Here is a 27,956-nt window from a genome sequence, read left to right as displayed (position 1 = left end):
TGTATCCCTAGCACTACCACATATAATAGGGGATTAGTAAATAACTTGTTAAACCTATTTGAATTCAAGAAAATTTTCTCTTTCTTCTCTGTAGAAAATGATAGGGCTTCTAGGTGGAAGGGACTTGAGTTCTATGGTGCAACCCTCTCTTTACAAAGGAGGTCCAGAGAGATTCAGTAACTTACCTGAGGTCACGCATGAAGTGTGAACCTGGACTTCAGATCCAGCATTCTTTTTACAAATGCACAGAAAACACAATTCAGCTGTTTTTCATTGGCACATCTTTGTATGTAATCTAGCTATGTTTTTAAAAATAGGGGTCCGACCAAAACAATTCAAGGTAAATAGAAAGATGGAATTTAATTAATCTTTGTCATATTCACCCATGATGGCAAAGCTGAAATACACACAGGAAAAAAGACTACGGCTCGAAAACATAGATTTAGACATTTTCTTCATTTCACTATCAATGCAAACTGAAATAATAAAACTAAGTGTGACAGGTGCCAATAAGAACTTTAAGCTCACTAGTAAGTGGTAACCTAGCTAAACTTACACTGTGTATATGCATATCATTCATATAACTAAATTTAACAAAATTTTGGAATTTTGTCATTAAAAAGCACTACAGAAACCTTAAATTAAGAAAGGAAGCAAAATCTTTAATGAAAATGAATTTAAAACAAATATACATACATATTATTTCCAAATCTAACAAATCAACACAGGATGAAATAAAATACATACATGGTTACATTCAAAACTTAGTGATATAAAAATATTTGTTTAGCAAAATATATGGACACTTTCTTAAGTTTAGTATAGGTTACATTAATTTTCTAACTCTTACCAGATAATATTTAAATACCCATCTCCTTCAACTATTCCATTCAGAGATTTTTCACATTTTCATGAAAAATATTTAGACCACAATAAAGTGCTCATCTCGTAACATATAAATTATTCTGAGGAAAAAAAGATCAAAGAGTAATTCTAAAAATTTATGCTACTTCCTATTTTGTCATTACATCTTCCTTCATTTCATTTTGACAGTCACACACTATTGTCCTGTAACAAGAAAAGCTTCTTTAAAATAAAATGCCACCACCCCTGATTATTGCTTATTTTCATGGTCAGCATACTAGTGTGAAATGTAGTAACACATGAAATCTGGAAGCAACACGAAAATATGGAGCCACTGATGCTGTGGTAGTCTCTATCACATTAGAACAAGCCTACAAAATGGAGCTGGAAAAACAATGAAAACAAAACGATATCTATCAATCACAGAAAAAAAGCACAGGAAGTCTCCGTGCCAAATCTTACCCATTTAAATACAGTGTCGTCCTCAGTGCTAAAGTAAATGTATATAGAGGCATCAGAAAGTAATGAAAAACTGCCTTTTTACTTCTTCTACCTCAAGAGTGGTAGGACTTAAAGTACCCTACATAGTTCTTAGCAATTATCTTATCCATATCACAAACTAAGCTGCCTTTTCAAGTGCTCAACTTATCTGAACTAAATACAGAGGAGTAGTTTTCTAAACCAATACATTCTGTGCTGCTCCCCCCAGCCAGGATGAACCACAATTTGAAAGGAGCACAAAGTTTCCAAGAACAGTATCCATATTCTTCAAAACTGGCAGAACATAGCAAAAGATGTACAACTTTTGCTTACAGTGGCAAAAAGGGATCACTTCTGGATATAAAGATAAAACAACTGTGGGTTTGTCAGAAGAAATCCTACTATGTATAGGCGCCCCAAACAAACAAAAACTAAGGAATATTAGAATTAAAAATAAAAACACATCAGTAATATTTGGCAAGTGCTGGTATGATGTTATTTGATAATTGGCTTCCACTTCCATTTCACTAAAAAATAAATACTTGTGTACATGATTAAGATAAGCACAAAAGACTTATGAGCCTTTTCTTTTTAAACACTCTACTCCTATCATGGTTTGGGTACAGTTGACACACTCATGGGAGACAACAGGTAACAAAGGAAAATTTAGAATTCAATAAAAAATTCTTGCTATCTCATCAAGCTTTTCTCTTTTCCTTTCTAATATTCTTATAAGGGTTATGGATACTCAATAAAGAATTTTCTTAAACTTTTCCAAAGACAAGATAAAATAGAAAACTTGTTATTAAATTATAATTAGAATCGTTAAGTTAATACTTTTTAAAATAAAAAGATATTTAAGAATAGACCTGAAGTTTACACATTTCTGAAAATCTTCCCGCTAATAATATGACCATAATTATTTCAAGTCCATACTGTCAGAAGGATGGAGTTCTTGTTTTTTGAGGTTTTGCTGTTGGAAAAAAGCTTTCCCACATTCATATGTACTGACCATAATGGCACAAGCAGGAGCAACTTTAATTAACCGGGGAATTAGTCCTAAAAAAAAAAAGAGAGAGTAAGAAAATCAAGGGTACACTTTTTATCTTTTTTAATGTTAAATGATCTTTTATTTGGTTATAATCTAACAGAAAGTCATATTAAGTCACTTACCATGCATCATATGAAGAATTCTAAGCAAAGATAGAAATCTAATAATAAACTCCTATACATTACTGTATACAAATTCTTTTTAATTTTAAATAACTAAATATTTATACAATAAATCCCTTGCCCAATTAGTTATTAGAAATGAAATGCAATATGTCATCTAAATTATTTATTTGAACATTACCTTCTAATATTTTAATTTATAAGAAACAGAAGGAAAAATAAATACAGAAGATACTATTTCTGAAATTTGATAAACTTGGAATTTGAGGGATTTTAAATGAATATTATATTTTAAAATTTTTCAATGACTTGTAAATTTGAGATTTACCTGCAAATAATCCAGGAATTCCATGTTTAGAAACAATCTGTTTCATAATGTCCCATGTTGATGCAGGTAGGGTGTGCAGACCTCCATCTATAAACATTAAAATGAAAAAGAACACTCTTATGAAGTATTTAGTCTTATTTCTTATGTTTTAGCTATAATGTTCAATAAATGTTTACTGTGTCTACAATGTATAAAACAGAGAATGGAGGAAGGCAGTTTGAAAGACTGAAGTGATATATAAATGAATAAATATAAAAGCATTTATTAAGCACTTACTATATGAAAAAAAAACATTTATTAACATTTATTTCGTGCAAAGTAGAGCAACTAGGTGTCATTGTGGATAGAGTGCTGGGCCTGAAGAAAGGAAGACTCATCTTCCTAAGTTCAAATCTGGCCTCCCACACTGGCTGTGTGACCCTGGGCCAGTCACTTAACCCTGTGTCCCTCAGTTCCTCATCTGTAAATTGAGCTAGAGATAGAAATGGCAAACTATTCCAGTAGTTTTGCCAAGAAAACCCCAAATGGGGTCAACAAAGAATTGGATGAGACTGAAAAACAACTGAACCAGAACAAAATGTGCAAAGTACTGTGCTAAGCCTTGGTGATACAAAGAGAAAAGCCAAGATAATCTCTTCTCTTTAGCTCACCTTCTAATGGAGGGAAACAATACATAATAGGAAGGTTCTGCTGTAGGGCAAATGGGAAAAGCTTGGGAATCCCTAGGGTGTGGGGTTCTTTACATTGATAAAAAAAAAATCAATTTTATTTCAATCAGTTAAGTTTATTTCAAACAGGCATTTTAATTTTTTTGTAATTTCAAAGTTAGAACCTCTATAGTAAAAGTAAATAAGCTACAGAAAGATGCTAACTGTGACATTAAAGAACCTCCGGTGCCAAATATGTCTTGATAAATTTTCTATAACTTTCAACACTTAAAAATTACTCAGAACTGGAAAGGCCCTCAGGGACCATGGCGCCATCTAATTCAATAAGTATCTGAACACGGATACACTCAATTATAACTCTAATATTTGTCCTGTCAGCTTTTGAAGAGTTAAAGTGAAAGAAACATTCATGAGGCAGCCCTCTGTACTTCTAGATAGCTTTAATCCTTAGGAAGTTATTTCCATATAAGAATGACATGTTCCCTTCTGCACCCTCCACCCATTGTTCCTCCAGTCTGCTCTGAGGCCAAGCAGAAAAGTCTGATCTTTCTTCCACAAGATGGTCTTTCACATGTTCTCTTCTCTAGACTAACTCTTCCAGTTCCTTCATCTAATCCCCATTTCCTAAACCATCCTGATTACCTTCCTGTGGTTGCTCTCAATCTTGTCAAGGTTCTTCCTGAAATATTGTACTAAGCATATTAACCTTTTTTTGGACATGGCCAAAGAAGGAATTTGTTTTACTTGCCTATATATTTGTTACAAGGGTTTAGTCTGTCTTTTTCAATTGGGAGGAAGTGTGGAGAGAGAAAAGATGGATTTTCATTACTGGGAAAAAAAACAATAAAATGTTGCTCCAAGAAATGAACACTAGATGTGATCTTAGATGTGAGCTGAGTACAGCTCAACAACTAAATTCCATGTTTTGGACTCTACGCTTCTTAATATAGCCCAAAATTACATCAAGTTTTTGGCTGCCATGTTGACTCATGTTGAGCATACCATCTGTAAAACTCCAAGATACCCTTCAAATGAAATGCTGGCTAGCCATGCTTCTTCCCATCATATATACTTTTGAAGATAATTTTTTGAATTCATGTAAGATTTTACATTTTCCCCTATTAAATTTTCTCTTATTTGTCCCATCATTCTAGTCTCTCAAGATGTTTTTGAATCCTATCACCTAGCATGTTCATTTCTTGCCTTATGTCTTCTGAAAATTGTGATAAACATGCCATCTATACTTTCATTCAAATCACTGATAAGTACGTTGAAAAGAACAAGGCTACACAGGCCCTTAGACAATTCTGAGACCTCTCTTTCAAGTGACATTGCCCCATTAATGACTACTCCATGGGTCCTTTTATCCAACCAATTAAAATCTCATTGACTACAATACTATCTAGCCCAAATACCTTTATTTGGTATAGGAAGATACGGAAGATTTGCTTATTAAGGACCTATTTTGTGCAAAGTACACAGTAAAAGGGACCATGGGTTTACCAGGACAACAATGAAATAGTTCCTACCCTCAAGAAACTTACATTCAAATGATGGAGTCAACTGGTACATGCAAACACATACCCGAAATAAATATGAGATAATCTGGAGGAGGGGAATCAGAAAAGTCCCAAGCACTAAGGAAGCAGAAGGGAGAACTTACTTCAGCTACACAGGACAGCCTTTGAGAAGGCACAGAGCCAAGGAGGTGAAGCATTATGTGTGAGAAACAATAAGACCGTGTGGCGAAAAGTGAAATGGACTAACTTGGGAGGTCATGATTTTTACCTCCAAGATCTTTAAGTAAAGGCTAGATAGATACAAGCCCACAGTGATGTTTTATGTGGCCTGCTTGTGTTTACTACGGGTGTGGAAATTGACATAAATGCTTTAACCAAAGCATTTGTGTCCATTTCTGTGCTTGTGGTGGACACAGGTGGGCTACAGGGCGGTGCACGGCCCATGTTTTGGACAGCCCTGTTATAGAAGAATAAATCCAGGTGCTAGTTTGGACTAAGATGACCACTGAGGTCCCCTTTCAACTCTGAAAAGTCTATGCTTATAATAATAATATTCATTTTATAATCATTGCAGTGAGGCACTTAATTAAATTATATGTAATACATGTTAGAAAAATTCCTATAAAAATTTTGAATTAAAAAGTAAACTGTCATCTGAAAAATTCACTTGTGGAACCTCATTCTCTAAAGATGGTATATAAAAGAAACATTGTTGGATTTGGAAGTGTTATTATGAAATGCAGTAAATAAAACAAAGCAACCAAACAGACCTAAAAAGTTTTTTTTTTTTAACAGCTACTTTTAACAGGGAAAAAGCTAATGAGAAAGTTATTTATTACCAAATAAGCATGGATATTCTTTTTCTAGTTCAAAAACTGAAATCTACTTTAAGATTATACTAAATTAAATCTACTCTAATAACTGTAAGATTAGTGGCAAAAAGGAGATGGGAAAGCTAGATATCGCTGACCAAATTAAATTCAGCCCAAAACTATGTGCATATTTTATCAGCTACACAAAATGAGTTAAAAATAAAATGAACAGGGTGAGCAGTGTCAAAAGTAAAAGAAAGAAGCAGCACAGGCCTTATATAAAAGACACCAGAAGAGACACCAAAAAGACTTGCATGGGAAATACTCCACACCCACAGTAACCTATCTTTCAAAACAAAGAAGGGAGGTGCATTTCTCACCCCTTCCCTAGGGAGCATGATTGGTCATAATAATTATATAGCCATCAGCTTCATCTTATTATGTCTGTTTATATTACTGTAGTCATTATGCACACACAGTTTTCCTACAATTGCTTACTTTGTTCATCATTTCATGTTAGTCTAATATTTCTCTGAAATCCTCATAATCCTAAGTTCTTATGGCATAATAACATAAATAACACGTACATACCACTATTTGTTCAGCCATTCCCCAGTGAATTGGCACTCACTTTACTTCCAGGTTTTGATTTTCACAAATAATGTTGCTACAAATAATTTGATATACATGGGACCTTTCTTCCTATCACTGACCTCCCTTGGGATACATGCCCTGGAGTGGCATCTCTGGGTCAAAAGATAGGAACATTCAAGTTAGTGACTTTTCTCACATAATTCTGAATTGTTTTCTAGAATTGTTGAACCAATTCATAAATCCACCAAGAGTTTATTTTATTAGTATGTCAGTCTTCCTGTAGCCCTTGTAATTTCTTTTTTTATTATAATTTGCATCTTTTGTTAATTTTCCAGTTTTATGGGTGTGAGAGGAAACTGCAACTTTTTAAAATGTGTATTTCTCATATTATTAGTAGTCTGGAGCATATCTTCATATGGTCCCTGACAGTTTGCAAAAATTTCCTTCGAAAATTTATTTGCTCATATCCTTTGACTATGTGTATCTTAGGAACTATCTCTTAAAAAGAGTTGTTTTTTATATTCTGATGATTCTCTATACATCTTGGATATCACTTTTATTACAGGTACTTGATGCAAAGATATTTTTCTTAATTGACTGTTATCTTTGTATAAAATACAAAGATAACTATCTTACATGCAATGATTTTTGTCTAAATAAAACCTTTTCAGCTTCTTCTAGTTTAACCTTTTATGGCCACCTCTATTCCTGGATTTGGTTTAGAATTCTCCCTTGAGTTGTGAAAGGCATCTCCTTTAATTTTATTCTAATTTTTTTTAACATAACTTTTTATTTCGGTTGCATATTCATTCAGAACCTATTGTGGTTTATGGTATAATAGGCTGATCTAAACTTATTTATTCCAAGATGTCTGAGGTCCTTTTAAAAATAATAATAATAATTTTTTAAAGCAGAGACATTTTTATTTTTTCATTTCTAAATCCTCTCCCTCCGCTCAACCCTGTCAATAAGGAGGGAGGCAATAAAAATCTATTTTATGTGTGTGTGTGTGTGTGTGTGTGTACACACGCGCACACACACACACACACACACACACACATTATATATATATTTTATATAGTCATATAAAACAAATTTTCCCATTGGCCATGTTAGGAGGGGAGAAAAAAGCAAGGAAAATAAAGAAAAAAAATGTGTTTCACTCTGCACTCCAAGTCCATACTTCTGGATCTGGAAGTGAACATGTTTCATCATGAGTATTTCTGAATTGTGGTAGGTCATTCTATTGACCAGAGTTCCTAAGTCTTTCAAAACTGATTATCTTTACAATATTGCTGTTACTATGTAGATTGTTCTCCCAGTTCTGCTCAATTCCTGAGGCCTTTTCCAGCTTGAAATTCTATCGATTATCAATGTGATCTAACCACTTGTCAAAATATTTCCCCCAAAAGCTTTCTTCTAGGAACTAGAAGAAAAAAGAGTTAATGGATAACATTTACAGTCAAGTAAGTAAACTAGAGACTTTAACTTGTAATTAGGTATTTTTATTTCATTAAAACTTTAGCCCAAGTTTGTAAATTAATAATTAGAGTTTATGTAATGCATGTTATAATTTTAAGAGTTGTTTTTTTTGTTCTTAATAGAAAATATCTAAAAAATCTGGGTCATGTAGTTGGTTTTAGATGCTTGGCCATAGATTTAGGGCTGGAAGGGACCTCAGACAGCTTATGTTATGTGTACAAATCCAAGGCGGCACCATCTAAGTGAATAATAAGTTACAGGAATAATGACTAAAAAGAAAAAGTCCTGGCTTTGCAATGCCAAATATAATAAATGACTAAGACCAGGGAATTTTGGGAAAAAAAAAATCTAAATTCTAGTGAGAGTGGTATGGGAAGAAGCAAGGGTAATTATTATTATTATTTTAACATAGGGCCATATGAAGAATGAAGAAAAGTAAAATAGATGAGTTTTGGCAACTTTACCATTTTACCTAGGGCCAATTTTGGTTAAATAGATCCGATTCTGGTTAGACAGGACCAAAAGTTTCTTCAAGTCTAGCACAATGGAAAGGGCAAGCTAAACAAAAGTAGGTATCAAAATATATCACTGTCTTCAAAAAAAAAGTGTAAATAGATCCCCCCAATTTGTTTTTTAATACCCAATTTATTTTTATGTGAACTATACTATATAATGCTAGTTGCTTATGGCAACACCATTTTTTATATTGTAGTTTTATTCTAGGTTTAAAAAAAACCAACACCATAATATCCTAGTATGTAACTTGTAGGGGCATTTTTTCCCCATGAAGTTTACTTTGAAGACTACACATGAAACTTTGAAGAGCAAGAAACAGCCATTAAACCAGCTACTTCCTAGTCTAAGAGAAATGTTGCTACCAGAAAAGATTTGTAGAGTCAACCAATAGGCTGCAGTCCTTCTGGAAGGGCCCATATTTTTAAAAATAAAGAATGGGCAGGAAAACACTACATACCAACAAAGTGAAAGAAAGCAAAAATAAGGAAATAAACCAACGCATAGAATGCATATTTTCCCTTCCTCATATCTTGGATTACCTACTGTTGATATTTTTTAAAACTAACATATGAAAGAAAAGAAGAGAAGGTCAGGGTATAAAAACAGAAAATGACAAGAGAAAGATCATTAAAACCATTTTATATTTAGACCTCATGGATACTCTATCTACTTGTAATCATTTCCATACACAAACGTGGGATCTGCTTAATGAAGAGAATTTTTAAAAATTAAAATTTAACATTTGTTAAGTGCCAACTGTGATTAATAGGACAAATAACAAAAAAAAGAAAATGTATTTAGCACATTAAACTATAATTTATCATATAAACATGTACAAAAAGGTCCAAATAGAGTGATATGATAGAGTAGTATGAGTGGAAAAGGGGGGAAAGAGAAAGCTAGGAGGTTCAAAGAAACTTCTAGAAGAAATAGCACCTAATCAAGGCCTTAAAAGATGAGAAGAGTTTCAATTGGCAAAGATATTTGGGGAAAGAATATGCTGGGCTCTAAATGCTGAAAGTTTCTCCTCTAAAATCTCTTTTAGAATCACTTTTCTGAAAATTGAGTCTAAATTTCTGGGAAAAATCAGCGTAAGAAATTAAATTATTAAAGTCAGCAAAGGACAACAGAAGACATGGTTTTTCATTTCTAATTTCCTAACTAGGTTATTCTATATACTAGATTATATTCACTCAAATAGGAGAAGAACAGAGAAAATCTTTATGGAACAAACATTTTAAACGTCAATTGAAAAAGTCACAAAACTTACCTTGAGGAGTTTCATATCTCCAAAGTCTAGTTTGTTTTTGTGTTTTTACAACATCAAATGGTAAAGTTGCAACAGATGCAATCTATCAGAAAGTAAACACTAATTACTCTTTATCTTTAAATAGTATATTAACAGTAAGCTTCCTGCTTGCCCCCAGATATCACAATTTGTACAATTAATAATTGTACAATTTACGTAATTAATCTTAAGAAAATCCTGTTTTCATTGATTCTAGGGCTACAGATTATACGTGAACATTTGGTGCAGATATGAGGTACAAGCACAAGGATTACTTCCTAATGAGAGTCAATATGATATTACAGAAAAAAAAAATAGGAAATTGCAGTTAGTCAGACCTCTGGCAAGTGACAAACTCATTGAGACTGTTTCTTTAAATGCACAATGGAAATAACACTTGTTATATAATACGGCTTAAAATGAATCAGTCAACAAGCATTTATTAAACACCTACTATGGTGCCAGAATCCCTGGTAGTCTAGTCACTACGATTCAGCACTTTCATTATCGCAGCCCAGATTCAATTCCCAGTCAGGAAATGCCTATGGGCATCTAGGTGGTACAATGGATAGAGCACTGGCCTAAGTCAGGAAGACTCATCTTCATGAGCTCAAATCTGGCCTCAGACACTTCCTGTGTGACCCTGGGCCAGTCACTGAACCCTATTTGTTTCTGTTTCCTCATCTGCGAAATGAGCTGAACAAGGAAACGGCAAACCATTCCAGTATCTTTGCCAAGAAAACCCCAAATAGGGCCACAAAGAGTCAGACACGACTGAAAAAGAACTAAACCACAACAACAACGTGCCAGAAACTATGCTAGGCACCAGAGACACAAACACAAAGACAGGATGGTCCCTGTCCTCTAGGAGCTGCCTTACAACCTGCCACAAACATGTCCAGGGGTAAATCAATAGAAGGTATACACAAAACAAATATAAAGCGATTAAGAGGCACTATTAGGATTGATAAATGAGGTAATATATATGTGAAAGTACAAGTGACATAAATACAAATCACTACTAACAGCTATCTACAGATAGTAATGATCTAACGAGGCTCAAAAATGGGCTCATCCCCCTCTGACTCTACCTGTGTGACCCCAGACAAGTCATTTAAACTCCCTGGGCCTCAGTTTCTTCATTTGTAAAATGAAGGGGTTAGACTAGAAGGCCTTTAAAATCCCTACCAGCTCTAAATCTATAACCCTATATAAGCTAGTCAAAAGTTTGTCATCGATTTTCAATGTAAGAAAGCCTTTTAAGAAAGCATTTATTTTAGTATCTACATATATTCTAAGCATTTAATTTATTTTATTTAAACAGTACTGTAAATACTTCAGAAAACCATTTTGATTAGCTGAATTCGTTGTTAAAAATGTTTTAAATGTCCAGGAAAGCTATGTAACATGAGAAGCAGCATGATGCAGTGGCAGAGGACTAGTTTTGAAGTCAAGAAGACCTAGGTTCAAGTCTTGACTGACATACACTCACTGCGTAAACTGTGGGCAAGTTACTTAACGTTTCAGCCACCTGGGCAACTCCCTACAACCATTAGCTACCTAGGAACTGGTGATCTGCATCGTTAGAGGGAGTTTACATACAAAGAGTTTCCTATGCCAATAAATTTTAAGATCAGGCCCCTTCCTTCCCATCAAAAAAAAAAATTCGTATTTACACATTACTTCATATAGTAGTTATATATACAATCTTTTTTTTTTTTTTTGCGGGGGGGAAGGCAGAGCAATTGGCATTAAGTGACTTGTCCAAGGTCACACAGCTAGTGAATGTGTCAAGTGTCTGAGGCCGGATTTGAACTCACGGACTCCAGGGCTGGTGCTCTACTCACTGCACCACATATATACAATCTTAAATCATATGACCATCATTATTCTGAAATATTAATAACAGAAAAATGACTCACAGAACCAGACATCGCCCCTGCAGTAAAATTAATCCCAAAAGTTGGCTCACATTTGTCAGAGTTTTTGCAAAGCCACTTCTTAAACACTTCAAAGTTATACCAGTACATTGCTGTGAAAATAGAAAAGTATTTTGAGAAGTGAAATATAAAATCTGATATTACAAATTTGTTATATTAGTAAATGGAGAGAAAGAAAACTAACTCTGGGACAGAACCAACACATACTATTGATTATTTGCTTTCATATAATCAGTTTTCCTCTGCTCAGGCACATTTTAGGTTGTATACAGAGGGGTTAAGAGTGCAGGTGAACCAGATTAAAGTGTAATTGGGAACTATTTAACAAAATCAATAAAAATCTAAAGAAGATAATGTTAATACGTGGCTTTGTAAGTCACCATGAGGCCTACAAGGGTCCTCACATATGGTTTAATGGCCCTGTTTCAATTTGAGTTTGATACCACTGGCATCTATACAAAATCTAACACATTATTCAAAATAATCCACACCAACATTTCCATAAAAATTCCACCTTAGTGCCCCCTATGTTAAGGGGCACATACTGAAGAATTTTTTTTCTTTTTTTAAAATTTAGTATTTTATTTTCCCCAGTTGCTCAAGAATTTCATCATCAAAAGCTATGTACCATGATTACTTTTCATTAATGTCCTAAGCGGAACATTTAAAAAAAATGGAAAGCTGTGTAATTATAATGACCAATCTTGACTGAGGGAAAGAGTTAAGAAAATGCATCTCTCTCCTTTCACTGCAGGGATGGGAGAGGCTATGGGTGTGGAATATTGCACACCACAGTATCAGATGCAGTTGATTTTTCAGTTGGACCTGCTGAACTTTTAAAAGAATCTTTGTTACAAAGGAAGTCTGGATGTCTAGAAGCTCAGCATTGATTTTGGGTATTTTGTAGATACATAAGATGATAACAAAGCCTCTAAGGACCTTAAAAATGATTCACTCACAAAGTGTACATATAAATAACCAAAAACAATCTAAAATTCAGCATAGATTAAAAAGGTAAAACCTACCTGAGAAAGGTACATCTCTCATAACAGTAGAACTCCAACCTTTCCAGAGTGAAATCCAACCATCATGTGATAATTTCCGTCTGACAAACAGATGTAATTCCTTGTAAGACAATGCCCTGGATTGCATTTTGGTTCTAATCAACTCTAAGGGACTTATTACAGTTACTGCACCTACTGAAAATAATATACACATGTATGTCAATATGCACATAAAAAGCATAATTTCATATTTTGCAGAAATCCTCTTTCCTATGACAGCCTCTTTCTTCTCTTTCCAGTCTCCTATCCACCCAAGTGTAATAAATATAACTCAACAAAGACTAGGGCAAAAACTTCTTTCAAACCAGCACCCTTCAAATTTCACTCCCACTTGTCTCTCATTCAACTCTGAATATCCATGTCTACACGGAGAAAGATCTGGGGGTTCTAGCCTAGTCCAGAATCATCTTGGGTTCCAATGAGTCCTTGGAAGTTAGCATCATCTTAAAGCTGACATGAAACCATCCAAACACATAGAAGTCAACCAGTCTTGGAGTAACCCAGATTTGTACTAGATGCATGGGGTTCGCTGAATTCTGGATCCATGTATACTCAAAGGCCAGGCCTTTGGAACGAGAGACGTCAAAGCTATGTTTAGCAAGGAATTTCTTGTTCTACGACAGATACCTCACACTGTTGTGGAAGTGCAGTAACTGTTTATAAAAAGGTCTTTTAACCCTGACTGCAGCATTGAGTGCCCATTACATGCAAGGCACTGCATTGTATAATGCCTGAGGCAGCCGGGCATAACAGAAAGCACATTAGGCCTGGAATCCGAAGCTTTTCTAGCCTATAAGCTCTAAGACCTTGATTAAACTGCTTATCTCTGAATTTTAGCTTCCACACAGGGTTACTGTAAAGAAAAGCATTCTGTAAACTATACCAATGGTATCTGAATGATGCTTGTACTTTTAACTCTATGGGGAATGTGCAAATAAATTAACACCACTACAAACTGAAATCTAAAAATAACATAATAGACTTATGACTCACATCTGGCCACAACTCCAGCAAAAATCGGTACGTAGGCTTCATTTTCTACTTTAGACTTCATAAATGAAGACAACTGGTCATAACAAGTAAAATATATAACTGTAGCAGGAACTGCCATCACTCTGAAAGAGACAGATCAAATAAGACCACAAAGACCAGAAAGCACTGTGCATGCTCAAAAACAAGCTGTACTACTCACCACAAGAGCAAGCTAAATTACATTAAATTTAAAATCCTTAAACTTTGTTTTGGTTGAAGAATGTGGCAAAGTACTCTAAAGCAGCAGTTTCCAAACTTCTGGCCTGTCCTGTTTACCTTTTCAACAAGGCAAACAACCTATCCCATACAAATCTACTTTTAGGGAGGAAAGAAAAATCAAAATACCTTTGCAAGAACTAAAGAGATACTTTATGTCACACTTAATAGGACACCAAGTTACGTTTTTAATTAAACATTGCATGTTATTCAAACTAGGAACCAAGGCATAGACACTCTCATATTATAAACATGTAAAATAGGTTTATAAGATTATACAAACTGCCTAAAATACTATGTAGTACTTAAATGACCTCAGTGATAATATTTTGAGAAAAAAAAAAGCAGTCTATAATGAGATCTCATGGAACAAATAATAGTTGGGTGACATGGGTGCTAGTTATTAACTTTGTGACTCTGGGCAAATCACCTACCCTTTGTGCCACAAACAAAATTTTATCCTGTCACTTCAAAGGAATGGCTTTGTAGATATGATAATTCTTTGTTACATAAAGCAAGATTATAATTTTATCATTAAAACCTACTTTACTAGTTGACATATAAACTCATATGATAAGCCATTTTGTGCAATTTTAACAGAATGAAAGCCATATGACCAGAAAATGTAAATCATAATATATTTCATGGTATATACATCTCTCAGTTTTTCAGTATGAAGAGCAAGCCAACCTAGAGAATAAGTAACACGTTACTTTTTTATAAATGAAATAAAGCAATAATGTTATTAAAATGTCATTAGCTGTTTTGCTGTTGTAATATCATACATAGACACAACAAAGGTAGTATAAAAAAATCAAATTCCAACTCACAGTGTAGGGGGAAGACCACTCCATAAGGATTTTATGCCCTCATTTCGAGTAATTTTCAAAAAGGCATCCTAAAATGTAATTGGAAATGAATGACTAATAACGTTATTCTGAATTTATTAACAAAGATTTGGTAGTAATTTTTGTTAATTAATTTAAAATAACAATTAATAAATTAATTAAATTCAAAAACAACTTTAAAAAATGTGTTATTTAAAAAACTCTGCCTCTGGAATATATACAAAGAACACTGAATATTAGGAAGATCTGAGTTTGAGTCCTGGCTCTGCCATTTCTAAGTTGTATTACTATACCAAATCAATTTCCTCAATTACTTCCACTGTAACATGCAACTCAACTAATATTCTGACTCATCATGCATGTACATTTAGAAAAAGTATTCTCCCTCAACATAAAAAAGCAAAGTGACATTCCTTCTCACCAGAATCAATTCTGGCCTTAAACTCAGGTAACTGTCCAACTTAGGTACTTACGTATACGGCGGTACAACTTTGGGATTCCAAAAAGTTATTATAAAGCTTTATACAACATAAATTACAAATTGAAATGTCATTACTACATATATATGTGTGTGTGTGTGTGTGTGTGTGTGTATTTATATCACAGACATATATAAACATACACATACATACATACATACATATATATAAATAGACCCAATTCTTCTAATCATGTGCCTACTGCCCCCCAAAACTTTCGATTTTCTAAATAACTTCAGAATGTGTTTCACTTCTTTCGTTTTCTCTCCATTTCACTCCTTCACAGTATCCTTAGTGACATTACTTATATTCTCTACATTTTTAATTAATTGTGTGACGGTAAAGATGAACTCTACTTAGAATACCACTTTTGACAGTTTCTCTTTCCTCTACTAATATCCTTGTTAAGCATGCCTTTCATGCTTGTGTAGATTATTGTAAAATAAATTTTTTTACAAATGGGAAAGAATATAGGTCTATAGTATTAATTAATGAACACTGAAACAAAATTTTTATATATATACTGCCAAGAATACAGCAATTATATCAAGGACTTAAGAGTCAGAAGACTTAAGTTTGAATTCTTCCTCACTAGTTGTATGACTCTGGGCAATTCAGAATCTTTCTCAGTCTCAGTCTCTTCATGCGGAAAATAGAAATAATAACAGCGCCTACTTCAAAAAGGTTGTCCTGAGGATGAAATAACTGGAACGCACTCTGCAAATCTTACAATGCTGCACTGTTGCTACAGCTGTTATTATTACCAATAATCATTTTTATGATCAGATATTATTAATTCCAGGATTGCAAGGACAGTTCCATATTAGGAAAATAGTAAGCTTAATATCTTACTAGTAAGAAAACCCATAAATTACCTATCGATTAGCTTCAGGAAAAGCAGTTGACAGAAACACATATTAAAACAAGATTTTTCTTTAATAAGATTTAAAAAAAGTATTTGAAACCAAGAAATGGCATCAATTATAATGGAGAAATAATAGATAATATCCCACAAAGAGTATTAAAATAAGAATACCTACACTTATCATTCTCGTTCTACATCATAATCTTTGAAATATTATGAAACAAGACAAAAAACAGGGAATAGGCTTAGGCAAGGTAAAGAAGAGATGAAAATATCTCCAATTTGTAGATCATGTGGTAGCTATTTAGAAAACCCAAGAGTCAGCAAAAAAAAAGATAATATGGCTTCAGCAAAATAACAATATATAAGGTCAACTGACAAAAATAATCAGTTTTTATCACTAACGAAAAAAAAGAAAAATTGAAAAGCAAGCACCATTTACAATAATGACAAAATATGCTAAATGACTAGGCATTAATCTAACAAGACACATAAAACCCAGAGAAAACCAATGATAAAACAATTTTAACAAAAATTTTTAAGTCGAGTGGAGAATTGTTCCATGTCATGGCTAAGTCAAACCATATAGTGAAGGTGGCAATATTACTCAAATTGATTCACACATACCACAGTAACCAAAATACCAATGGGATACTTCATAGAAATAGCAAAGAATGGAGAAAAAAGCCGCCAAGCCAGATACCATGAGAAGTAGCTACAGTGTAGAAATAAGAATTGTGGTTGAAAAGTTTGTAGGAAAGTCCAAGAAAAGAGCCATTAATAAAAAAAAAAAACAAAAAACTTCAGATGTTTCTTTCCAGACAAAACATGGCTAAAATGCAAGGTGAACCAAAGATCTTATCACAAAGAAAAGAACTTGAACTCAGACACCAGACTCAACGGGAATACACCATGACTTATGGTTCCGTAAGCATATACTTTAGTCAAAAGAAGTAAGATAGGTAAAAAGGATGATGGAGGAGGAAGCATTGGTAGATACTTGTGGGAGGAAATCCAGGAATTATATGGGGTTAATGGAGTGGAGATCATTTAGGCGAAAATCAATAGCGAAAGAAAGAGAAATCATGCCATCAGGGTATACCAAAGATTGAACAAACAGAAAAAGAAAATGAGGTCAGAGAACAAATTCCATCTGGCAAGAAGGGGATGATGTAGTAGTGATTGGAGACTTTAATTATATTGACATCACTGGAGGGGAGGGGGAAATTACGTCAAAAAATAGAGCAGCTAACAATTTCTTCAAGTTTTAATTCTTCAAGGGGTGATAACATGGAGAAAATCCATCCTGAATCTGACCTCCAATTAACTGCTAGGTTGTAAATGATGGGGACATTGGGAATAAATTCGTGAAAAAGGTGAGGAAAGGCAGAAACAGTCTGACGTGCACAGATTTTATTAGATCAGATTTCAAAGAATTTAAAGGAAGGATAGCTAGATAACGACAAACGTATTTAGTAAGCACCAGGCATACTGTTCATGTGGCTTACATTCCAATGGGAAAGACAACACAAAAAGATGAACCACAAAGGGAGGAAGAAGAGTGCCCACAAAGGGCGAGGCTGGTGGTAAGAAGGAAGAAAAAAATATCTAGAAAGTGAGTGGAGCTGTGTGTGAGGTGCAGCTGGAACCCCTCCCACACAGTGGCCTGGGAAGGAAGGATCCAATGCTCAGAAGGGGTTAAAAATAGAAAACTAGGTGGCACAGTGAGTAGAGCACTGGCCCTGGAGTCAGGAGGCCCTGAGTTCAAATCCAGCCTCAGACACATGACACACTTACTAGCTGTGTGACCTTGGGTAAGTCACTTAACCCCAACTGCCCTGCCTTCCCCCCTTGAAAAAAAAAATAAAAAAATACAGAACAGAAAGTTCTCATAGGAAACAACACCTTTTCAATAATCACTCAAAAAACTGTTCAGACTCAAAGTCTAATAAGTTAAGGCATAATTATCAATCCACTAACAAGCATTTATTAATCGCTTACTCTATTTGTCAGGCACTGGGCTAGGCACTGGGAATACCAAGACTAAAATTAAACAATCCTTGACCTCAAAGAGCTTACATTCTACAGGTGGAACAGCCTATACAAGAACATATATAGATACAGATATGTGCATGTATGGGATATACATACACTCGTGTATGTAGTTGTATACACACAAATATATATATATATATATATATATATATATATATATATATATATATATATATATATATATATATATATATATGAACATACAAAACAAATACAAGAGAATTTGGGGTGGGGGTGGAGGGAGGAGAGGAGTGAGGGAAAGAGGCCCTGCCAGTTGAGAAGAAGAGTATCAGGAAAAGTCTTATAGGGGAGTAAGAGGCACTTGAACTGAGCCTTGAAGGAACCTAGGAATTTTAAGAGGTAGAGGTAAGGAGGGAATGCATTCTTTGCCTATGCAAAGGTAGAGACAGGAGAAAGACAGAATTCTATTACATTCATATACAACAATTTGTTCAGTCATTCCCAATCAATGGCCACCCATTTTGTTTGCATTTCATTTTTTTGTTATCACAAAGAATGCTTTTATTAATATCTGTTTTATACATGGCTTAAAGACTGGACTGGTGAGTCCAACAGTATAAGGAACTCCTTGTACCAATGCAGGTTTGCACCTTCCCTACAGCTTGCAGTCACAGAGGGCTGCCTAATCAACGAGGGCAGGACTTCACTCCAGGTCTTCTTGAGGCCAGCTCTCCATCTATTATACTGCAGTGACTCTCCTTTATTATATACAAAACCTTTTTCTTTCTGGCTTTGACCTACTTGATGTAAATGCCCAATGAATGGTATCACTGGGTCAAGAAATATGAACAGTTGAATGACTTTTTGCACGTAATTCCACTTGCTCTCTAGAATGGTTGGAACACTCCACAGCTCTATCAGAATATTAGTATGCCTTTATTACCATGACCTCCCCAATACTTTTTTCTTCTTTTATTATCTTTGCCAATTTTACAGGTGTAAAGTGAAACCTCAGTTACTTTAATTTGCATTTTTCTCATTACTGATGGGGAACAACCTTTGCAATTGTAGACGAACATCTATGTTTCTCCTACTGAAAGGTATTTGTATATCTGACTACTTATCTAGTGGGAAACGTATCATAAGATTATAGATTTCAAGCTGGAAGGGACCTCAGTTGTGCTGTGCCGAACTATATTGTAAGATCTTTGAAGGCAGGGATTACGTTTAATGATTTGCCTCCATAGTAGTGGGTGGGACAAGGGTAAAGGAAACAAATTTGCAAAGGAGCTCACAAAGGTGACACAAAGGCATGTGACGGAAGTCACTGGCCTACATGTCATATTTAGCACATACTTCTTAGATTTCTGAGTTCTGCTGTATTTTAATATGGGTGTATCACATAAACTAATTTCTTTCTTAGCTTGGATTTGTGCTTTCATTTGTAAGGCAAATCCCCTGATGAAGAAATCTCCAGTCCTATCGCAAAATTGCAACTTATCCTACCACTTACAAGTCTTGAGAGAACTGTTTGGGGCACTGAAAGGTTAAGGGGTTTGCCTAGGGTCAGGCTGCCAGTATGTGTCATAGATAAGCCTTACATTCCAATTTCCTGACACTGAGGACCTCTCCTGATCCACTACTAACTACTCCATGCTGCCCCTAAGAACTTATAACAATTCCATAAATTATTCACACTACAAAAACCTCAAAATCACCAAACCATAGAATCACAGAATGTTAGTGCTGGAAAGGACCCTGGAGATTATGTAGTCCAACTCCCTTAATTTACAGATGAGGAAACTGAGGTTCAGACAGAGCAAATGAATTTGTCTAGTGGGAATCAAACTTGAGTGAAGGGGGAAGATGAAAAGGTATATATTCAGGTTATTCTCCCTCTCCTTAATCTTTACAACTCCTTGTTTTTTCTCTCCTTAGTGAGAATGGGCAGCATCATTTTTCAAACTTTACTCTGGCCTAAGCAAGACTTACATATTACCCAAAACAAATAATGGAAGGGAAATAAAACCATCTTCAAGCAGTAGTCTGCATATGGAAAAAACCATCAACAGAGCAGAGAATGTAAATAAAGGAATGAACAGAAAAGCATTTAGGATCACAGACCTCAGAGGCCATGTAGTCCAACCCTTCATTTTAGAGATGAGGAACTGGAGGCCCAAGAAGCTAAGTGACTTGTCTAATGTCACAGAGGCAGTGGAAGAGATTTTGTGGTCCTTCCCAACTTTCACTAAATAATAGCCAAGAATTGATGATAAGACTTTACATTACTGCATCGGACTTAAAAATGGAAAATTATGATTTAGTGTAATTTCCTTACCAATGTTCCTCTGAAGCGGCCAGGCTTCTTGTACCATGCTTTGTTGCTACCCTCGTCACAGAAATACAGATGATCCATCAGTCCATTACAATATAAAAAACATCTTCCTAATGAAAAACACCAGAAGTCATTTCAAATAATGGCATTCCCTTTATAGATATGCACCCTGAAAGTTTACTTGCTCATCTTGAAAATTAACTCCTGCTAGATAATCACAGAAAGTCAGAATTGTAAAAGACCCTAGAGGCCATCTAGTTCTAGTAGATTTGAACAAGGAAGATCTCTACATTAGAACTAACGGACGGTCATTCAGTCGTTCCCTAGAGATCTCCAGTGAGGGACAGTTCTGGATAGATCCAGTTAGGAAGCTTTCCTTGTATCAAAAAGAATTTTTTTAATAACTTCTATCCAATGAGTTTAGGTCTACTCTCTTAGTCCAAGCAGAACACATCTTACTTCTGGTACACATGAGAGCTCTTCAAGTACCTGAAGGTGGCTATCATGGCCTCTCTTCTTCAGTATGAATATTCCTAGTCTCTTCCACCAATCCTTTCACCATTCTGGTTGTTCCCCATTTGACAACTGAGCTCATCATCTAGAACTGAACACAATACAGCATCCACATGTGGTCTAAATAAGGAGGATCAGAGCAGGATGACCATCTCCATTGTCTTGGACACCAGGTCTCTCCTAATGCAGCCTAAGATCGTATGAGCTGCTTTTGGTTGCCATGACAACATTTGTATATGTTGGGCTTGCAGACTATTAAAATGCATGGGTCTTTTTCAGACTACTATCTAGCTATACCTATGCCATCCTGAACTTGGGTTACAAAATCAACTTCGCAAATATAAGACACTGCATTTACCTCTATTAAATTTCACTTTCTGAAAGGCAGTGTGGCAAAGTGAAGAGAAAGCTAGCCTCTGAGCCAGGAAGACCTGGGTTCATGACCAGTTTTTGACACACAGTTTCTGTCATCCATCTGTCCCTGAACCTCACAATTTTCTAGGCAACTCTCCAAGACAGTAAGCTTCAACAAAGTGTTGACCTGTACTAGTAGAAGGAGATTTCCCTGTATCAACAAAATCAAAAGTCCAATCCCTACCTTTTACCTTACATTTCATCTTATTAGACTTAGCGTAACCTTCCAGCATGGTTTTGGATCCTGACACTGTTAATGAACCTGTTGGCTATTCCCTACTACCTACCTTTGCATCAAATTTGACAAGTACTCCATTTATTACTTCATTTACATCACTGATAAAAATGGCCAACAGGTCCCAGGTCACTCCACCAGGGGCCTCTTCCAAATGCTCATGAGTCTTTGGACATGGCCAGTTTTGATTTCACTTAACTGTACCACAGCGTAGCCCACATCTTTTCTACAGGAATAGCATGAGAGACTCCTCGAATGCTTCATCAACATCTAGGTAAACAAATTCCACAATTTCTGATCTGCAGTTTAGTAATCCTATCAAAAAGGAAAATGAGGTTAGTACTAAATGACTCGTTCTTGATAAATCCATGCTTGTTCCTTGTGATCACTACTTATTTGGTCTGAAGAAAAGTGAAGCTCACTGGCCTGTAGTTTCAGACTCTATTCTCTTCCCTTGTCTGGAAAACAGGGACATTCACCCTTCTTCAGCCCCACGGTATGGTCTTCCATTTTCTATCTCGTTTCAAAGATCACTGGTAGTAGCTGTGCACTTAATCTGCCAGTCCTCTTAGTAAGTGAGAATGTAGTTCATCTGAAGCAGTGACTCAAACTCATTAAGAGCATATAGGTGGTCTCCTGCCATCTTCTCCACTTATCTCAGGCACTGATGTCCCATTAGCCACTTTCTTCCTGTATTCTCTAGTCTAGAAATTATTTTCCCTGGCACAAAAAAGAGAAGTAAAATACGAGTTCAGCAAATCTCCCATCTCTCTGCTGTCTTACACTGCCCCATCCGTGCCAAGCATTGTACCTAGCCCGCATTTGATCGTCTTCTGTTCCCCAATATATCTAAAACAAAAACAAGAAAAAATTTTTGTCATCTTTAGTCCGCGTCACCTCATTCTGAGCTTTAGCACCCTCGATTCTTCATTTTTTTGGGGTATCTATTTAGTATTTAATTTTTCCCCGTTACAACTCTTGGATGATTCTCAAAGGGCTATACCTACATCTTCTTAAAGCTTCAGTCTGACCCTGTCATTCCCTTGCTCAAGAATTAAATAAAATAAAAATTCATCAGTGTGGCATTTAAAGCCCTTCACAACCTGGACACCTTTTACATTACTTTCTTCGTACACTTTATGATTGCATTCAAATTGGCTTACTTGCTGTTCTCAGACTTGGCAACCCCCCAATCCAGTCTAACAAGAATTTATTAAGTAATCTTTCATGTGTAAGGCACTGTACTATGTGCTGGAGAAGCAAAGGCAAAAAGAGAACAAAAACTAACTTCTAGGAATTCATATTCTACTGGGAAGAGGGAAAATAAAATATGTAAACATAAATAAATACATAATGATCTGAGGAAGGAGAGACAAGGGAAAAGATTAGGAAAGGATTCCTGCAGAGGTGGCATACCAGCTAAGAACTCTAAGAAAGCTAAAGATCCTAAGAGGTAAAGCTAAGGAAGGAATGTATTCTAGGTAAAAGGGCATCCTGTGCAAAGTTGGAGGCAAGTGATAGAATGCCAAGTATAGGAAAAGGCAAAAAAGTCATTTTGGCTGGCTCACAGAGTGCATGAACGGCATAATAAATAAGCCTGGAAGAAAAACAATTGAATGCAGAAACGCAATGTTCAAAAAGCCCAAGATCAGGGATCAGGGATTCAAACCCAGAGACTCCACAATAAGGGACTTCAAAATCCAGTGTTTTTTTTCCAACCCCACCATGTTTCACTCCCTAACTGGTGTTACCCTCTAATCCTCAATTAGAGGTATTCCAGGATCATCATAACAACTCACTTGCAGATTTGTGAGGCACTTTGTTCACAAGAATTCTGTGAAATGGGTTACTACAGTTATTTCTTGTTGAGGTGTTATGAACATAAACCAATGGGGAAATGACTCCCTATTTGATAACAACTGCTAGGAAAACTGGAAAGTATTTTGACAAACATTAGGGTGAGACCAATATGCCACAAAAAGTTTCAAAGCAATGCATTTCCTAAATATAAAATGCAAATTATTTCTAAAAAACATTGGACAGAAACTGAAGGATCTTTCACAATTTTGGCTGGGTGAAAATTCTTACCCAAATAAGGCAAGAGAAAAAAGAGAACATAAAGGATAAAATAGACAATTTTCATTACTTCAGATTAAAAGGCTTTGGAATGAACAAAATGAATACATCTAGAAGAAACCATTAAGTAGATGAATAATCTTTACATGTGATATCTCTGATAAAATTCTGATATCCATGATATATAAAGAAGTGAACCAAATATATGACAAAGAGTTATTCCCCAACAGATAAGTGGTAACAGGATGTGAATAAATGGTTTTCAAAGAAGAATTGCAAACTACCAACAATCATGTGAAAGATAGTTCCAAGTCATTTAAAAGTATGAGAATGTAAATTAAAACAACTCTGAACATTTTCCTTATATCCAAAGATGAACAAAGATGGTTATAGTCAATGCTGGGGAGTTAGGTACACAAATATATTGTTATTACAACTGTGAATTGGTTCTGGATAACAATTGATAACAAATATGTAAACATAAATATATACATAATGATCTGAGGAAGGAGAGACTAGGGAAAAGATATCCAAAGATATCCAAAAATTCAGAATTCAGTGAGAAAAGTGGCAATTCCATTATAGTACATATACTCCAAGTTTAAAGACAGAAAGACTCCTTTATATTAAAATATTAATCCTATTTTAGGAAGCAAAAAAAAAACTAGAGAAAAAGCAAGTACTCATCAGGAAATTACAAATTACAAATAATTGTTGTATATGAACATAAGGTAATTATTGTGCCATAAAAATGACAAATATAAGGAACTTAGGGAAATATGGGAAAACTTGTATGAAACAAGGCAAAATAAAATAGGCAGAAAAGGGAGAGCAGAATACAATATAACATAAATGAAGAGAGCACCAAAAAGATGATGAACTCTGATGACCTTTAAGGTACTTTTATGTTTTAAGGTCACTTCCACCTCTAAATCGATAAACCTAGAAGACTACAGGCCAGTACATAAAGCTGAACAGACTCATTTAAGATTTAATAGATCTGCTGAGGTTAAAAAAAAACAAAACAAAACCAAACACTATCTATAGAACCCAAAGTTTTGAAGTTAACCTTTAAAAATGAAAAAAGTTATAGCTTCCAAAGAAGATGGGAGAGCATGGCATCAAGAGAAGGAGCTGAGGGGGCTGTACTTGGAAAGGGGAAGGACCACCTCTTTGTCAAGAGACTAGGGCAAATGAGAGAATGAGGGATGATGTAGATGGATTTTAAAGTGCATGATAGAAGACAATAGCAATCTCTGTACAGATGATTTCCTTTTTCTTAGTAAACTCCAGAGAGAAAGGGGGAAAGGGATAATATAAGAGTACTGAGGACAGAAGAGAAAGCTTAGAACAGTAGCTAACACCATCTGATAGTCAATTAGGGAAGAATAAAAGGATTATTATGCAGCAGTGAGGGCTCAGCTGAGAGTAGGTAACATATTTGCAGTGGACCTAATCATAGCATGGTTGTATGAATTTCTCTAGATATAGTCAAGAGTATTCAAGTAAAAATGGAAAAGGTACATAGGTGGAAATATCCCAGCACAACAGCTTGGCAAGGCCTGAGAGATAATAGGAGAATGAACAAGGAGTCTGAATAACGAACAATACATTAGTCAAACTGAGTAACTTAGAATAAAGCCCAGAAAGGGACAGAGTAACCTGAGTTTAGTGTGGGAGTTTAACTTTTTCTGCTTCACAAACATCTTTGGTGGCCTGGTTATGCCTATCTATCCATTTTCAGAGTAATACTTTTAAATGCATGAAATAAAAGAAACAGCACTCTAAAGGAAGCCAAAAGGAAACCAAGATCACAGGCTGAAGGTGGAGAACCCCTGGTTAAGGAGTGAAGCAGTAAGACAGATGTAAGAACAGGAGGTTGTGGTCAGTGAAAGAACTTCAGGGTTCTTGACCACAGAAGTAGAATGGTTATGGAAGTGAGAACAAACAGCATGGTCTTCCTGATGTGTGGGTGAGGTAGGACGAAGGTACAGTTCTTGGCAGTTCGGGCTGATCATCTTGGAGGCCAAGTGTTTGAGGCGATACCAAGATACACTGAGGTGCTCCGATAAGAAGGAAGGGTTATGGTAAGGAAAAAGACAATACTTACACACTCAACTCTCAGTATAAGGTGCCAGCCATATAGTAATAATAATAATAAACAATATGTTATTTATATAGCACATAACCCTTTCAAAGTTTTTCAAAGCACTTTAGAGATATTATCTCATTTGATCCTCCTAAGGTGCTATTATTATCCCCACTTTGCAATGGAAAAAACTGAAGCAGACTTGGGTTAAGGGTTTGCCCAGAGCCACATAACTAGTGAGTATCTGAGGCTTGTTTTGAACTTAGGTCTTTCTGACTCCAGGTCTAGCATTTTATCCATTGTGCCACTTAGTTAAAAACTTTGGGATCATGATGACAATGAGGAAACTTTAATAAAGCCAAAAAAAAGAAGGAATATTATATAATACAAATGAATATGGTATAATTAAAAATCCCATATATAACTTTAAAATTGTACATACTTTTGGGATAAGGGTTGTTCTGAACTTGGAGGCGAATTTTAACAACATCCAAAGGTGTCACTATAAAAACACATAAATAGCAATTAGAGAGATAGATAAGTAATACCTTTAATTAACTAGAAATTCTTCTCAAGGAACACAAATATAGCACCATGCATTACTAATTCTTACAAGATCTTACATGATTTAAAAAATATCCTCTCAGAAATCTATTGCTTCTAAGTAGCATTTAATTTGTACCATTTTGAATCTTTTTCAAAGAGAAGCATAGAGAACTAAAGTGAGATTCTCTTACTAACACTAGACTGTACTCTAAAATAGTTTTTCTTTAAATACAGTACTAATTCCAAGTTACACTTCATTAGTATGTAGAACCAGACTATTAGTACACTGTATAAGAAAAAAAGTTCTTTAAAACAACAAAATGAAAGCTTTCACAATTCTGCTGATTCAAGAAGTAACAATTTCACTCATTCAGTATTTATTATTCCCCTAGTTTTTAATTAAGATTAAACTGAATGAAATAACAAGTTATGGCAAAGACAAAGATAACTTAAACTGAATAGTTAGAAAATAATTCTACCACCAGGCTGTGCTATTACATTTGTGAAAATTATGGCCGGAGAATCTTAAATCAGTATAGTATAGTCAGGTTCAAGTATAGGTAACTGCATCAAAAGTCAGGCGGTTGTCACTAAGAATGTACATTACAAGTATTTGTGCTTGCTTTTATTTGTTTTAAACAAATTAGATGATACTATTCTTTGGTCACATCATTTTTGTCATTGAGGACCAAAGTGGTTTAAAAAACCATTCTGTGTTAATGCATGCAAATAATATTGTTTGTAATTGCTAAGTACCATGAATGACATTTTTGTACCATGAGTATTTCCTTATCTGTCATTATACAATCGGAATTCTAGAACCATAAGAGACTTTATAGAAGGTAAAAAATAAGGGATAAGGGGATTCAGAATCTGCATGGTACAGCGCTCACAAGTGCTGAACTTGCGAGTCAGGAGGTGGTGGGTTTAAATATCACCTTAGGAATTTACCAGTGGTTTGACCCAGGAAAAGTCATTTAACTTTTGGATCCCAGTTTCCTCCTCTACATGAGAAGGCTGGACTCAAATCAAGCTCTAAGCTTACGATGCTATGGTTAAGTTCCAAAGCTAAAACATCATCTCTTCACCCCTTGATTTCTCAAAACATTTTGACTGTTATTCTTAGGCATTTGTCCCATTTCATTTTCATAATTATTTGTGTACAGATTTTATTTCTCCTACAACGTTTTAAGTTCCTAGAAAACAAATATATTGTTTTTTTTTCTTAATGTTTAATTGAATTAGGAGAATCGCTGATCATTAATTTGTTCCTCATAATTTTATTTTTAAAATTGTTTTTAGCTTTATTTTTCAAGTACTGAGTATGTTACTGATCTCTGTATCAATCTTACACAACAGGCACTTACTAGCACCAAGTTTCCCTATCTCCCATTTAATATCCTTTTCACAAAGTTACATAAATTCCCAGACAAAGTTTGAATTTGTTGATATTCTTTTTACCCATTAGTGATGTAAGAATAGCTCCAGTACACGAGGCAATCATTTGCTGCAAAGGTGTCACTCTGGGAATTGCTGGTCCGGTCTGTTCGGCATCCATATTGT

The 27,956-nt window shown here is 35.1% G+C and overlaps 1 protein-coding gene across 2 annotated transcripts; it reads right to left on the bottom strand.

Moving 5' to 3' along the window:
• Positions 1–641: 641 nt before the first annotated feature.
• Positions 642–27,956, bottom strand: SLC25A40 (solute carrier family 25 member 40). Of its 2 annotated transcripts, XM_036758497.1 has the most exons (10): positions 27,855–27,956; positions 26,290–26,349; positions 20,524–20,630; positions 14,808–14,875; positions 13,723–13,844; positions 12,691–12,864; positions 11,648–11,757; positions 9,708–9,789; positions 2,846–2,932; positions 642–2,403 (listed from the first exon to the last, which is right to left on the bottom strand). In XM_036758497.1, the coding sequence occupies exons 1-10, from the start codon at positions 27,949–27,951 to the stop codon at positions 2,264–2,266; spliced, it is 1,047 nt and encodes a 348-aa protein (XP_036614392.1). In that variant the 5' UTR covers positions 27,952–27,956; the 3' UTR covers positions 642–2,263. The 2 variants fall into 2 exon arrangements, with proteins under 2 accessions (XP_036614392.1, XP_036614393.1); XM_036758498.1 differs by lacking the exons at positions 26,290–26,349; positions 27,855–27,956 and adding an exon at positions 21,010–21,087.

This window comes from Trichosurus vulpecula, chromosome 5 (genome assembly GCF_011100635.1).
Source record: "Trichosurus vulpecula isolate mTriVul1 chromosome 5, mTriVul1.pri, whole genome shotgun sequence".
In the NCBI taxonomy this organism is placed as follows: domain Eukaryota; kingdom Metazoa; phylum Chordata; class Mammalia; order Diprotodontia; family Phalangeridae; genus Trichosurus; species Trichosurus vulpecula.
The sequence above is the reverse complement of the archived record's forward strand: the minus strand, read 5'-3'. Positions and strand labels throughout refer to the sequence as shown.